General features: G+C 41.8%; 1 protein-coding gene across 5 annotated transcripts in view; it reads left to right on the forward strand.

The window, feature by feature from the left end:
* ARMC8 (armadillo repeat containing 8) overlaps positions 1 to 12,391 on the forward strand; it is a 63,123-nt gene that overhangs the window by 44,199 nt on the left and 6,533 nt on the right. For all 5 annotated transcript variants that reach the window (XM_053985889.1, XM_053985890.1, XM_053985891.1 and 2 more), the window contains 8 exons: positions 1,586 to 1,786; positions 3,688 to 3,783; positions 5,134 to 5,216; positions 5,490 to 5,571; positions 6,803 to 6,889; positions 9,049 to 9,141; positions 9,613 to 9,762; positions 11,409 to 11,504. In XM_053985889.1, coding sequence (XP_053841864.1) covers positions 1,586 to 1,786; positions 3,688 to 3,783; positions 5,134 to 5,216; positions 5,490 to 5,571; positions 6,803 to 6,889; positions 9,049 to 9,141; positions 9,613 to 9,762; positions 11,409 to 11,504 — 888 coding nt within the window. The remainder of the gene's footprint in view (positions 1 to 1,585; positions 1,787 to 3,687; positions 3,784 to 5,133; positions 5,217 to 5,489; positions 5,572 to 6,802; positions 6,890 to 9,048; positions 9,142 to 9,612; positions 9,763 to 11,408; positions 11,505 to 12,391) is intronic.

Consider the following 12,391-nt stretch of genomic DNA (forward strand, 5'->3'; position numbering starts at 1 on the left):
CGGGGAAAAAATAAAATCCCTTGAGAAGGGCAGGGAAAGCTGATAAATAATGGATTTGATGGGAAGGGAAATGATTTCTCTGGAATCCTAATAATGAAACTGTCCAGATAACCCAGATACATCCCAGCCATACCATGGAAATTAGATATTCCATCTTTACAGTCCATTTTCAGACTTTTATCTGCTGGCCAGGTGTGCATTGTGGCTTTCCATCTTACACCCCTACCCAGCCCCCTACTCCTGTGCATTAATTGCACTGTACTGACCTGTAAGTCCAATGGAACAGTTAGAAAACTTGCTTCTGTTTTTAAGCAGATGGAATTGCTTAATGTTGAAAAACATGAGATCTGTGTTTCTTGGGTGCATGCAGCCAGTGACTTAACAATGCCCAGCCCTTGAATTCCAAGAAATAGCTCATTTCAGGCCATTTGACCATGGAAAGAATTAAGAAGTACATTGTCTTTGTGATTTAGACATGGAATTCCACTTCTTTTCTTTCTCACTCCACATGAATGTAATTTTTGGGAGCCTATGTACAGTCTTCCCTGCTGCCTCAAGGCCAGGTGTGCAGAAGGGAGTTCTTTGGCTCACTGGATTAGCTGCAGGATTTACCAACTCAGTGATAATATTTGAGGTGACATCTAGCTTTCTAAAATATGTAGGCAACTCCTACTTCTTGTGCAATGGAGATAAGGTATTTATCTATTTAATCATTTGAACAGTCAATGGGTAGATGTTATTTCAAGTCCCCAAAACATAACTCTGAACAACATTTACTAGAGTTATTCTGTTGAACTTGGTGGTGTTGCACAAGCACAAACCTTGGTGTTATTCCTTGTCCATTTTCATATTTGGGAAGGCTTGAGGGAGCAGAGTCCCAGCTCTTGGAGAATTGGCCTCTCCAGAGTTAAGTACTTTTCATTTGGCTTTAGGTACAGAAAGACTTGATTGGTTTTTCTGTTTCAATAGAGAAGGAATAACAAAACTGTTGTCATGTGGATGTAACCACGGTAGGGGGGATGTCAGGGAAGGCAGATTGGACCTGGATTCCAAGTTAGCTTCTTTTCTGGTTGATCAAATATGCTGCTTGCTGAGGACTATTCCTCCCTTGCCCTCTGCTCCAGGCAGCCAGTGTGTGGGAAAGGAACCCTGAGATTATTTCTGACTGCATTGTCCTTAGTTAATCCTGGATCACAGAGGGCAGGAGGGGTCAAGTACTTCTTGAGGGCAGCTTGGGTACTTTTGGTTCTGGTGTGCAGTAAGAACAAGCCTGTGAAAATATCACCTTTTGAGGGGTTTTAAAATTTTTTTTACAAGCTTTTGTTAGACTTTGTCTATGGTCACTTCCAGACGTTGCATGATTTTGGCTGTGTGAGAAGTTGTGTGAAAGTAGCCAATTGTACACTTAGCAATGCCTGAACAATTCCTCTGTGTGTGGAGTCTTTGAACCCACTGAAATGTGTGTCTGTGAAAGTTCTTATCTAAAGAAGAATGCAGAGCATTGCTCTAGGACAGTTGTTCAATTTCTTTGGAGTTTCTTTATCAATGTAGCTGCACTAGAAACTCCTTTTTTTAATCTCTGCAGACTCTGCCATGCTTGGTTCGGATGTGCAGTAAGGACAGACTGCTGGAGGAGCGGGTGGAGGGGGCAGAGACTCTGGCCTACCTGATAGAGACAGACGTGGAGCTGCAGAGGATGGCCAGCATCACCGACCACCTCATCGTCATGCTGGCAGACTACTTCAAGTACCCCAGCTCCGTCAGTGCCATCACCGACATCAAGAGGGTGCGTTCCCTGACCCGGCTCTCGGCCTTGGAGAAATGGGCAAATCCAAAAAGAAACCAGCTCAGGACAAGGTTTTTAAATTCTGGTTAAACCTCATGCCTGAGGTCTGCAATTGAAAGGTGACCAGAGGTCCAGCAGGACTTCATTCTTGATGTTTGTACTCTCCAAGTCTCAGTCACTGCTCTTTGGAGACTTCATTGACCACACAAAAGTGTGCATATCTGGTTTTCCCATCCTCTAAGTTTAAACATCTTGCCTTCAGGAACCAGTACATTTCAGCTTCATAAGAGACAATAGTCCATGTGAAGAGAGATTTGTTTTCAATTCTTAGGTCAGGTTTGTGGAAAATCTGAAATTTGGAGGTGATTCTGTTGTGTTAAAGCACAAAAACGTGTGGATGTCGTGCACTGTTTCATATTATGAGTTATCTGCACTTACAAGATGTTGGATAAACAGAGACCAGATGTACCTTGGAGCCTTACTGAGACAGATTATTAGAAAGAAGCCGAAAAAATACATTACAGAGCTTTGCTTTTTTTCTGAAACTGGCCCAAGAGACAGGTTCATTTCCCTGACCCTTATAGAATGGGGTTAATTCTGCATAGAGAGCCTCTTGAATGCTCCATAAAAATGCCAATGAAACATAAAAAAATTAGTTACAGTATAAAAAACTGAGCAAAAGGAAGTTTAGTAGCTTATTGAGGAATAATGGATATTGGCTGTAGCATCAAAAATATGATCAGGTTCCAAAAGTGAGTGGTGCAATTCTAAATATTATGACAGTGCTCTGAGTGTGCAGTAAGTCTGTAGAAGCAGCCAGCTGGGAATCCAGGGTACTGGCTTTGAACAGAGTGCTTGGAATTGCACCCTGTAAGGTAAAACTACGTGAGGAGTGAGCTAGGAATCTGCCAAACAGAGAACTTGTCTGCTTAAAATATTTATGACAATTATTTAATACTTCTGCTCCAATATAGCTGCACTGGAGAGAATTACTCATAGAGCTTAATTTTTGACATTTCTTTTATTTCAGCACTTTGCTACCTTATACTGTCATTTTCCTGGCATTTTGTGTAGTCTTTGAAGATTACATTATTTTGTGGAACACTTTGGTACACAGTTTTGAGGATAGTCAGAGTCATGGAATTATTCTCAGAAGAGAACATGAGGAGATCTGAGAGCCCAGATTTGCTGTTCCAAGCAGGGTCAGCCTCAAACACCACTATTTTATAATGCATTTAGTGCATATAAGTATCATAAAATCACAGACTATCCTGAGCTGGAAGGAACCCCAAGGATCATCTAGTCCAGCTCCTGGCCCTGTGCAGACACCCCAACAATCCCACACTGAGCATCCCTGAGTGCATTGTCCAAACTCTCCTGGAGCTCTGGCAGCCCCGGGGCTGTGCCCATTCCCTGGGGAGTCTGGGCAGTGCCCAGCACCCTCTGGGGTAAGAACCTTTTCCTGATATCCAACCTCACCCTCCTTAACATGGCCTGAGATTTAGAGGCCAACTTTGGCTCCTGGTTTTGCTTCAGTTATCTTGATAAAACTTGTCTTGATTCTCTCCCAATTTTCTCACTCCTTCTGGCTAGTTCCTCTAAGTTTCTTTTGGGAGATAAGAATAGCTTTTACCTGAATAGGATCTTGATAGAGTCCTAACCTTGTTTTGGCCTCAAATTGAAGACAGAGTTGTCTTCTCTATAACTCAGCAGAGAAATGCACCATATTCTTAACTCTGGATATTGCATTTTGCTGGTAAATGTGGACGTGAGCTCAGGGAGCAGCACTTTGTGCTTCTGGCTGCCCCTGGGGTGGCAGACAGAGGGGGTGTAGAACAAATCAGAATATCACACTGCAGCTGTTTTGGTGGCTGAGCCTGGTGCCTGTGCTGTGTTCCCAGCTGGACCACGACCTGAAGCACGCCCACGAGCTGCGCCAGGCCGCCTTCAAGCTGTACGCGTCGCTGGGGGCTAACGACGAGGACATCCGCAAAAAGGTGAGCCTGGGGAGCCTGCTGGGCCACTGCTCAGCCACAGGGGCAGCTGGAAGGCAGCATTCCCACCTTCCCAAGGTTTTCCCTGGTATGATGTAAGTAGGTTGAAATGAGACCTCTTTCCTTCATTAATATAAACTTTCAGATTGCGTGGAATTGGAACAAAAATTAATGTCTTGCTATCAGAGTATAACAAAAGTAAAGTTACGTGAGCATCTTCACAGTGATGAACTAGACTTGCACAAGGAGTTGTCTTTCAGCATTTTTGGTACTTGGCTACTCCATAAGGAGTATTATTGTGGCATATGAGAAATTTCTGAAACTTGTGTTCTGGGAGAGATAATACACCTCTGCTCTCATTTATTCCATTATATGACAAATGTTAAAAAAAAAAGAAAAAACTGGAAAGTCTGTTCATATTGGGAACTAAAGTCAGAATTTGTTTCCCAATTCTCAAGTGACCAAGGCCTTGCACTGTCACAACAAAGCAGTTGGTGATTCAAACATTACAGGAAAGAGATTGGTTGCTTGGGCCACTCACATAGTTAAAAATTAATGTGTGGAAAGTGGAGGGGATTTAATAAATTAATAATTAGAAGGAGCATTTTTTAAATTAATCATGGATTTGCACTGTCATGTAGCAAGTGTAGAAGACAGGAATTTTTTTTTAGTTTATTTGCTGGTTAAAGGGGAAAAGCAGAAGGAAGGGGACAGAACACAGCATGAAAAGATAACATCAGGAGGATTTATCAGTGGGGTACCACTCAGGATCTCCAGAATTCAACACCATAAACTCCTCTTTTGTTGCTTTAGTTAATAGTGAAGATCCTCCTTTTACACAGCTTTTAATAAGCAGTGGGTGTGTACATGCCAAAGTTGATTTATTATGCAAAATACTGGTCTTAAGTGTTTGTGCTGGCCTTGTCTAAATATGGCAGGTGAGCTACTGGATATTTTTTATCCACACAGCTCTACAACCTGTCTCTGATCTGTAGTTTGTATATGTTGTGTGCACTCACACTTGCTCACTTCTGTTTTAATATGACATTAAGGGTAATTGTCATATATGTTTGTGTATATATATGTATGTGTGTAGATAGATAGATACTTATATATAATAAATCACCCTCTTGTTGCTTGATGACTAAAAGCCATGGTGGAACATAGAATATGGATTTTTTATTTCGTAATTGTCTGTAGATACACAAAACTTCCCACTTAATCTGGCAAGAGAGTGTGGTGTGCTGGTTTTAGCTGCAGTTTTTATATGTAACATTGAAGATGCTGCAGCCAAAACCCCAGCAAGCCATGAATGCTGTTGAGCTGTGCACTGACCTGAGTTCTTTGGCCCAGATCATTGAGACTGAGAACATGATGGACCGTATCGTTAACGGCCTGTCCGAGTCCAGCATCAAGGTGCGCTTGGCTGCAGTCAGGTGAGCCTGTCCTCATCCAGAACCTCTGTCACAGCCTGTGCTGCACCTGGGAGAACTGACTGAGAGCTGCTCTGACCTCACTTCTGCTGTTGGGAGCCCTCCTGGGGGAGAGGGGCAGTTATCCTGGGCTGGTGCAGGGTTTTCTCTTGGCTGTTTCCAGCCTTCTCCTTGTCTGCCTCCCAGCTCAGAAATCCTTGTGGAGCAACAGGGTGTGTACAGCAGTGTCCATGGGGGTGTGCATGTCTCACAGGGAAGATTTCTCTTCCATTCCAGATGTTTGCACAGTTTGTCCCGTTCTGTCCAGCAGCTCAGGACAAGTTTTCAGGATCATGCTGTATGGAAGCCTTTAATGAAGGTAAGTGAGGAGCAGTCAGCTCTCAGTGCCTGGAGTGTTCTGGTCCATTCAGGGAACACGAGGTGTCTGTTCAGTTGGCATGCCTTGCTGTAGAATCATGATACAAATTACCTAGAAATCAAAATCCTGTGGCCTTCTCCTAAGAAAGTCATAAGTCAACAAAAGCCAACAGCAGCAAGCCTGTGATTCATGCTTGGTTTTGGTTGGCCTTTTGTTTCCTTTTTTTCATTATTGTTTTTGTGGATTTTTTATCATCAGTGAGTGAAGCTAAATTATTCTCAGTCCTGCAATCCTTGTAGGACACTACAAGCACTACATGTCGTTTAATGTCAGACTCAGGCTAGATGGCACAGTTCAGACTTGGTCTGTGAGCCCTGCAAGAGAATTTAGATCTGTGTTTTCTCCTGTGATTCTCTACCGCTTACATCTCATTGCAGATTCTATAGCTGAAACCAAAGAGCTCAGAAGGACCTTTAAAAAGACATATAGTTGTCATATAGTGCAATTTTCCACAAGATTAAGTGAGATTCAAGTGTGTAAGACATGTTATCTCTCATCCTGTAATGTCACTGTCATAAGTGCAGATAAATAAACCAGTTTCTCAGTTTCAACATCTTTGAGACCTTGAGAATGCAGAACAGACCAAGTCTGGTAGCATGCCTGGAGGCTTGGGCAGTATTGACACCCATAAGAATCTCCTGAAGTGAGCTTGACTTGACTGTTCAGAAGTGAAGTGGCTGGAGCACAGAAGGTGTTGTTGGCAGTAGGGAACAAGAGAGGAATGTGTTTGGTTTAGGAATTGGTGTTTTGGTGCTGCTGGAGATCCAGGCAGAGATAGGGGACTATAACTTGTCTCAGGCTATGCTCCTCTGAGAGGTTGCTCCTTAGAGAATTTGCTCTTTTGTGCTTAGCACAAGGTACAGAGGGGTTGAAGAGACTCCTCCTGGAGCTTCCTCTGCATATGTGTCCTTTGCAGAGCAGGGCTTGTCCCCAGTGATTTCTACTAAATTGGACTGAAAGCTCTCAAATCTGACTTCAGTGAAATAATGCATTGCTCCAGTTTGTCCTGTGATGTGTATCATTGTCTGGGTCTGGATTGCTAGCATGGAAGCACCTCCTGGTGCTGGAAGTCTGGAATATCCAGCTACAGCATAATTCCAGGTATTCCATTTTAGTGATCTCTTTGTTATCTCGCTAACAGAATCCCTCTCTCTCCCCTCTGTGCCTGCAGGTTTTACAGAATGCTCCAAATGAAATTCTTGTAGTAGCATCTTCCACGCTATGCAATCTTCTTCTGGAATTCTCTCCAAGCAAGGAGGTGAGTACTTAGCCAGCAGCAGGGAGAAGGGATGGACTAAAGTGTGATTACACAATGGTTCAATTAGTATAAAGGCATGTTAATTGGCAGCCATTGCTTGTGACATGTTGTGGAGCTGTGATGTTACAGAGCCTATGCCCCTGATAGCTTGGGAACAAAAAAAAAATCATCTGCTTACAGTGCTGTGACGGTTAATTTGGTCTCTAAAGAAAAGAAGTAGACATGAAGTTTTGTCATTTCCTTTTTACTTGTAAAATACTGTTATCTTGAAAGATCATAAACAAGAAGAAACCACACTGATAATTTGCAATGTGATCCATTGTCTTAGAGAATTACTGCTACTGTAATGCTGAAAATGCTGGCTTAGCTGAGACTTGTGTTTTTATTGTTCTCTGATGGACAGTACAGGATATCTGGTTCTGCAGAGTCTGTATTTCATACAGATCATACCCACAAATCAACACTCCACTGCAGTGCAACAATTCCCCAAGTCCAAACTACTTTTTAATTACAGAAAATATTTGCAAGATTGTGCTGTATGTTAGGTCCTGCAGGGCTCTATGGAGTACCAAATTGTCAGTTGTCTTGGTGGTTTCAATCATATCTGTGAGACAGCAAATTAACTGAAATAATGCCAAGCACAGTTCACTGGCCATGAGGCCAGCCATGGGGCTTTTTTTAGCAGACTGCAGGTCAAGTGTTTGTGGGTTATTTGTAGGGTTTTTTCAGTTTTTCTGTTCTTTTTGTTTGGTTGGTTAGTTTTGGTTTTTTGGTTGAGTTTTTAGGGTTTTTTTTACTTTAGGTTTTTTGGGGGGTTGGGTGGTTTGTTTGGTTTTTTTTGTTTGTTTGTTTCTTTTTTGTTTTTGTTTTGTTTTTTGTTTGTTTGTGGGTTTGTTTTGTTTTGTTTGTTTTTTTTGTTTTTTTTTTTTTTTTTTGTTTTTTTTGTTTTTTTTTTTTTTTTTTTTTTTTTTTTTTTTTTTTTGTTTTGTTTTGTTTTGTTTTGTTTTGTTTTGTTTTAGTGTTTCCACTTCAGATTGGAGTGAAATACTGGGTTTTCTGTCAGGACACATAGTTCATGTCAAAAGCATCAGTGCCTAAAGAAAATATTGATTTTATAAGGGGAAGAAATATTTAGAGGTACTAGATTTGAAAGCCTCTATAAGGCATCTGATCTTTTTTACATATTGCCCTTTTCTTCTCCATTGTATTTTGAAAATTGTATGTAATCCACCAGTCACTTCAGTAAGTGAATAAAGCTGAAGTGGCTCTGTGTTGTACCCTGTGAGCTGAGTCATTCATTCCAGTTTGGGAACGGCTCCAGTGCTGTGGCTGTAGAGCAGCCCCAGGGACTGTGGTGAGATCCCTGGCAGGTTCTTGCAGTGCAGAGCTCCTGGGACCAGGTGAGCTGGGCACAAACTGCTGCTGCTCAGAGAGGAGCCTGCTCCTGCAGCATCCAGCCTCTTCCACACATTCTTGCTTTCATTGGATGAACCAGTGAGTTCAGTTCAGGAGGAAAGCAGTTGTTCCAAGCTTCACTTCCATTACATTAACCAGTCTGAAAGAAAAGTGCATGTATTGATATTTTTCCTGTCGTTTAAAGATGATATTACAAGGTTTTGTAGTTCAATCAAGAAGTCTACAGTTTTCTGTATTATGCTGAAGTTTTCATTTGGTCTGATTACTGGACACAAAGATTCAATGTCAAGCATGGCGTCAAGTAGCTTTCATTGTCCTTAACCTTTTTTAAACAGTGACATATATCCCTCTAATTACCCAGAATCATGTGTTCACTCAAGGAAGATTGTTCTTGGAGAGCAGTCCCAAGCTGAAAGTTGCTAGGAAAACCTATTTGCTTGTGGGGTGTGGCAGATGTGTGTGTAATATCACAGCAGTGTGAGATGATGTATATACACATATAAATGTGTGTGCATCCCTGTCTCCACAAACACAGATGAAGGAGAAGGCAGCTGCCTTGACCTGACTTTTTTCATAAAACCTACTTTTAAATGGTCATGGATATGGGGTGTGGCATGGCCAGTTCATGTGGGGACATGTTGTAAGCTCAAGAATAAGATATAAGGAGTATATTTTTAGTATTTTCATATATGCAGTTAGTCTAAGTAGTTTTGTAAAGATCTGTTTTTCCCTCCTTCTTTCAGCCTATTTTAGAATCAGGAGCCATAGAACTCCTATGTAGTTTAACCCAGAGTGAAAATCTTGCCTTGCGAGTGAACGGCATTTGGGCTTTAATGGTGAGTAGGACACCCCAATGAAATACCACTTGTGGCTGTGTGCTTTAAAAAGTTTGGGAACATATCTTGTAGAACTTGTCAGTTGTTATTAAAAATGACATAACTGAAATCTGGCTTGTTGTTCCACCAAACTGCAGAAGAAAAACAGCGTCAGCCTGGAATACTTCATCCATTAGTCCATAAAGTAAAATAAATTCAGTTCTGGTACTAATTTTGTTGCCAAGATCATTCATGGAAGCAGTTAAGTAGTGTCAGTAGCATGCCAGGGGGCAAATAAAAGCAGGTAATAACCAGGTCTGGTGTAAGACAGTGTGGAAATTGAACTCGCTGTGTAGCAGTTGCTCATAAGTTACAGCCTTTTTGCAAGATTAATTTAGGGAGGATATATTCTTGTAGGGAATAATCTACTAAAAGAATGAAAGCTGATGTTTTCAGGTAAAAAGAATCCATTAAAAAGCATGTCTGTTTCAGAATATGGCATTTCAAGCGGAACAGAAGATCAAGTCAGACATCCTGCGAGGTCTGAGCACGGAGCAGTTGTTTCAGTTGCTTTCTGATTCCGATGTAAATGTTCTGATGAAAACCTTGGGACTGCTCAGGAATCTTCTCTCCACTCGCCCAGTAAGTAGAGCTGCAAACAGACCTTCTGAAAGCTGATCAAACAAGCAGCCAATCCCGTGTGCCTGTGCAAGACGTTTTCCTGTTTTAACACCACTTGGATTTATTCAAATACCTGTAAGCAAATGTGCAAATCAGTGTGAGAAAGTATTTGAACGAATCCTCTGCATCCATGGAAACACTGTAATTATTATCAGAGCTAGACTTTTTCATTTAATGTTCAATTCCATTGCATTTAGCTCTTAGCAACATTATTTTCTTCGTAGTTTCTCTGTGAAGCTTTTCCAGAAAAACACTGAGGGTTGCAGTGTTGAGTCAGTGTATGGGAAGATCCAGATCTTAAAGATACTGGTCTTTCTTCTTCCTTGGCACTTGAAATATTTCTGTTCTTATCCATTTACATAGATAGTACTGGCTTTGTGAATTTGGTGTGGGACTGTGCACTCACAAAATGCAGACGTTCATTTTTACACTCTGAAATAAAATAGTTGGAAAATATAAGTCCAGGAGTTGTTTTTGACAGGGAGAAAGAGATATTAGTGGAGGAAAAGGAAGGGGTAATCCCCAGTGAAGAACAGAGGGAAAATATGCAGCAAGAATTTGGCTAGCCAACATTTTTGAGGGGAAAAAACTCATGAAGCCTCTCTGTGCATTTATCACATATTGTGTTTCTACGAGAAAAAGGTCACTATGAAAAAATCTTCTGATATTTTTACTCATTGAGTCTCAATAACCTTGATAAAAAATTAGCTCTGTCTTAATGTGAAAAAATACTTAATAGCCTGTCATTCATTGAATTCACCCTGATAATTCTCACTGTCACTTAAGGTGTTCTCCATCTGGAACTGCTTCCTGTGGTAGGTTTTGGAGCTAGAACCAGCCATTTTCAACCTCTACCCAAAACTCACTCCATAATAACTCATTCAGCAGCTTTCCAATGAAATCCCTTTAATAACAATTTTAATAAGTTCTACAAGAATCCCTGAGGTCTTAAAGAATTGTAGTGTACTGTGTGCTGGTCATTTCTGGTGCCTGTTTGCTGCCACTCCTGAGGTTTGGTATCAGTTAATCCAGTAGAGCTTGTCTAACCTTTTATCTTTTATTCTAGTGTAGGTGTTCATAGTCTGTCATCAAGTGACCTTTGAGCTGTGACCCTGTGAATTTAGGGCAGTTTTGCCTGACAGTAACCAATGCATCTGGCTTACTTCTCTGTCCTCTTTAAGGCTTTGGAAATGTGACTGTTGGACCTGGGCACAGTGTCCCAGGGAACAGAGTAGCAAATACCAGAGAAAAAACATCAGTTTTCTCACTCCTCTCGATTACCCCCTGGTTATCAGAAGAGAAGTGGTTGTTTCCAACTACAGCATCACACATTTAAAGCCTGAGTCAGCAGGGTTCAGGCCTCAACCTGAACTGGGACAGCAGTGTCTGCTCTTCAGGTGACAGGGAAAGCACCATATGATGCTCTCTCAGACAAAAGCAGGCTCCACATGAAGAAGGATGTTCTAAAGTGTTTCTGCTGTGATTAATTCTTGGTTTGGGAGCTCTGTGTGCAGTGTTGCTAGTCCTCACTTGGAGTGATTCAAACAGGAATGTTCCTTCCTTATCTGGGGAGTTACACTAAATGTATTTCATCCTTGCTTTGGCAGCACATAGACCACATAATGAGCACTCATGGGAAGCAAATCATGCAAGCAGTGACCCTCATTCTGGAAGGGGAGCACAATATAGAAGTCAAAGAGCAGGTACCTTTTCTGTTTTGTGTTGTCTTGGCAGAATAAAATATAAGAGAGCAAAGAATGCTTACTGTTCACAACATGTCATTTTTTGTTTGGGATTATGATATGCTGTGAATATTTTACTGAGATCTGTCAGATGAATAACTTCAGTACCTACAAGAATGCTTTTCTTTCTAATGGAGTGTTACAAAATTGTTTGAACTAAATTAAGATTGGTTTTGCAAATGTAGGTTTGGCAAAGAGGAGGGATGTGAGAGCAGAAGAATTAAATTGGGGCCATTGCATGGCAGGAAGGAATCAGTAGGAATAGAAGAGAAGCACCAGCAGGGGAAAGAGCATTCTGGTGCAGCCCAGGAAAAGGTGGGGAGGGACCTGGCCTGACAAATTACAACTTAAGAAAAGCAATCTCAAGGGGAAAGGTAGAAGGAAAGAGGAGATGGCAAGCAGGGAATGGCGTCCTGGAGCCAATGTACAAGGACAGCTGCTGTGGGGGTGCTAAAGCAGCAGTTAGAGGATAGGGGGGCAGGATTTGGCTGGATAACTCTTGTGCCAGACAAGACAGGTAGTGGGAGAACCTTGTTCCTTCCTCATACTGGGTGTGTGGTGGGGACAGATGGGGGCAGCAAGGAGCTGTGGGAGATGTCAGAGGGTTGCTCTGGCTTGGGTTGGATATGGGGAGCCAGCAGCATGGGAAATGAGTGTAGGAGTAGAGCTGGTCTAAATCCCTGCTCAGAGATGAACAGGCTGAAGGCCAACAGGCCTCCTTTGGCAATTTAAGTGAAAATTAGCAAAAAAAAGTCCTCAAAGACTCTTGCTAGCAAGTTTAGTGGCACCATGGGTCTGAAACAGCTGAGAACTAACCACATGTGGCTTTCTAAATAGGTCTTCCTGAT

Source organism: Vidua macroura, chromosome 10, assembly GCF_024509145.1.
Source record: "Vidua macroura isolate BioBank_ID:100142 chromosome 10, ASM2450914v1, whole genome shotgun sequence".
In the NCBI taxonomy this organism is placed as follows: Eukaryota; Metazoa; Chordata; class Aves; order Passeriformes; family Viduidae; genus Vidua; species Vidua macroura.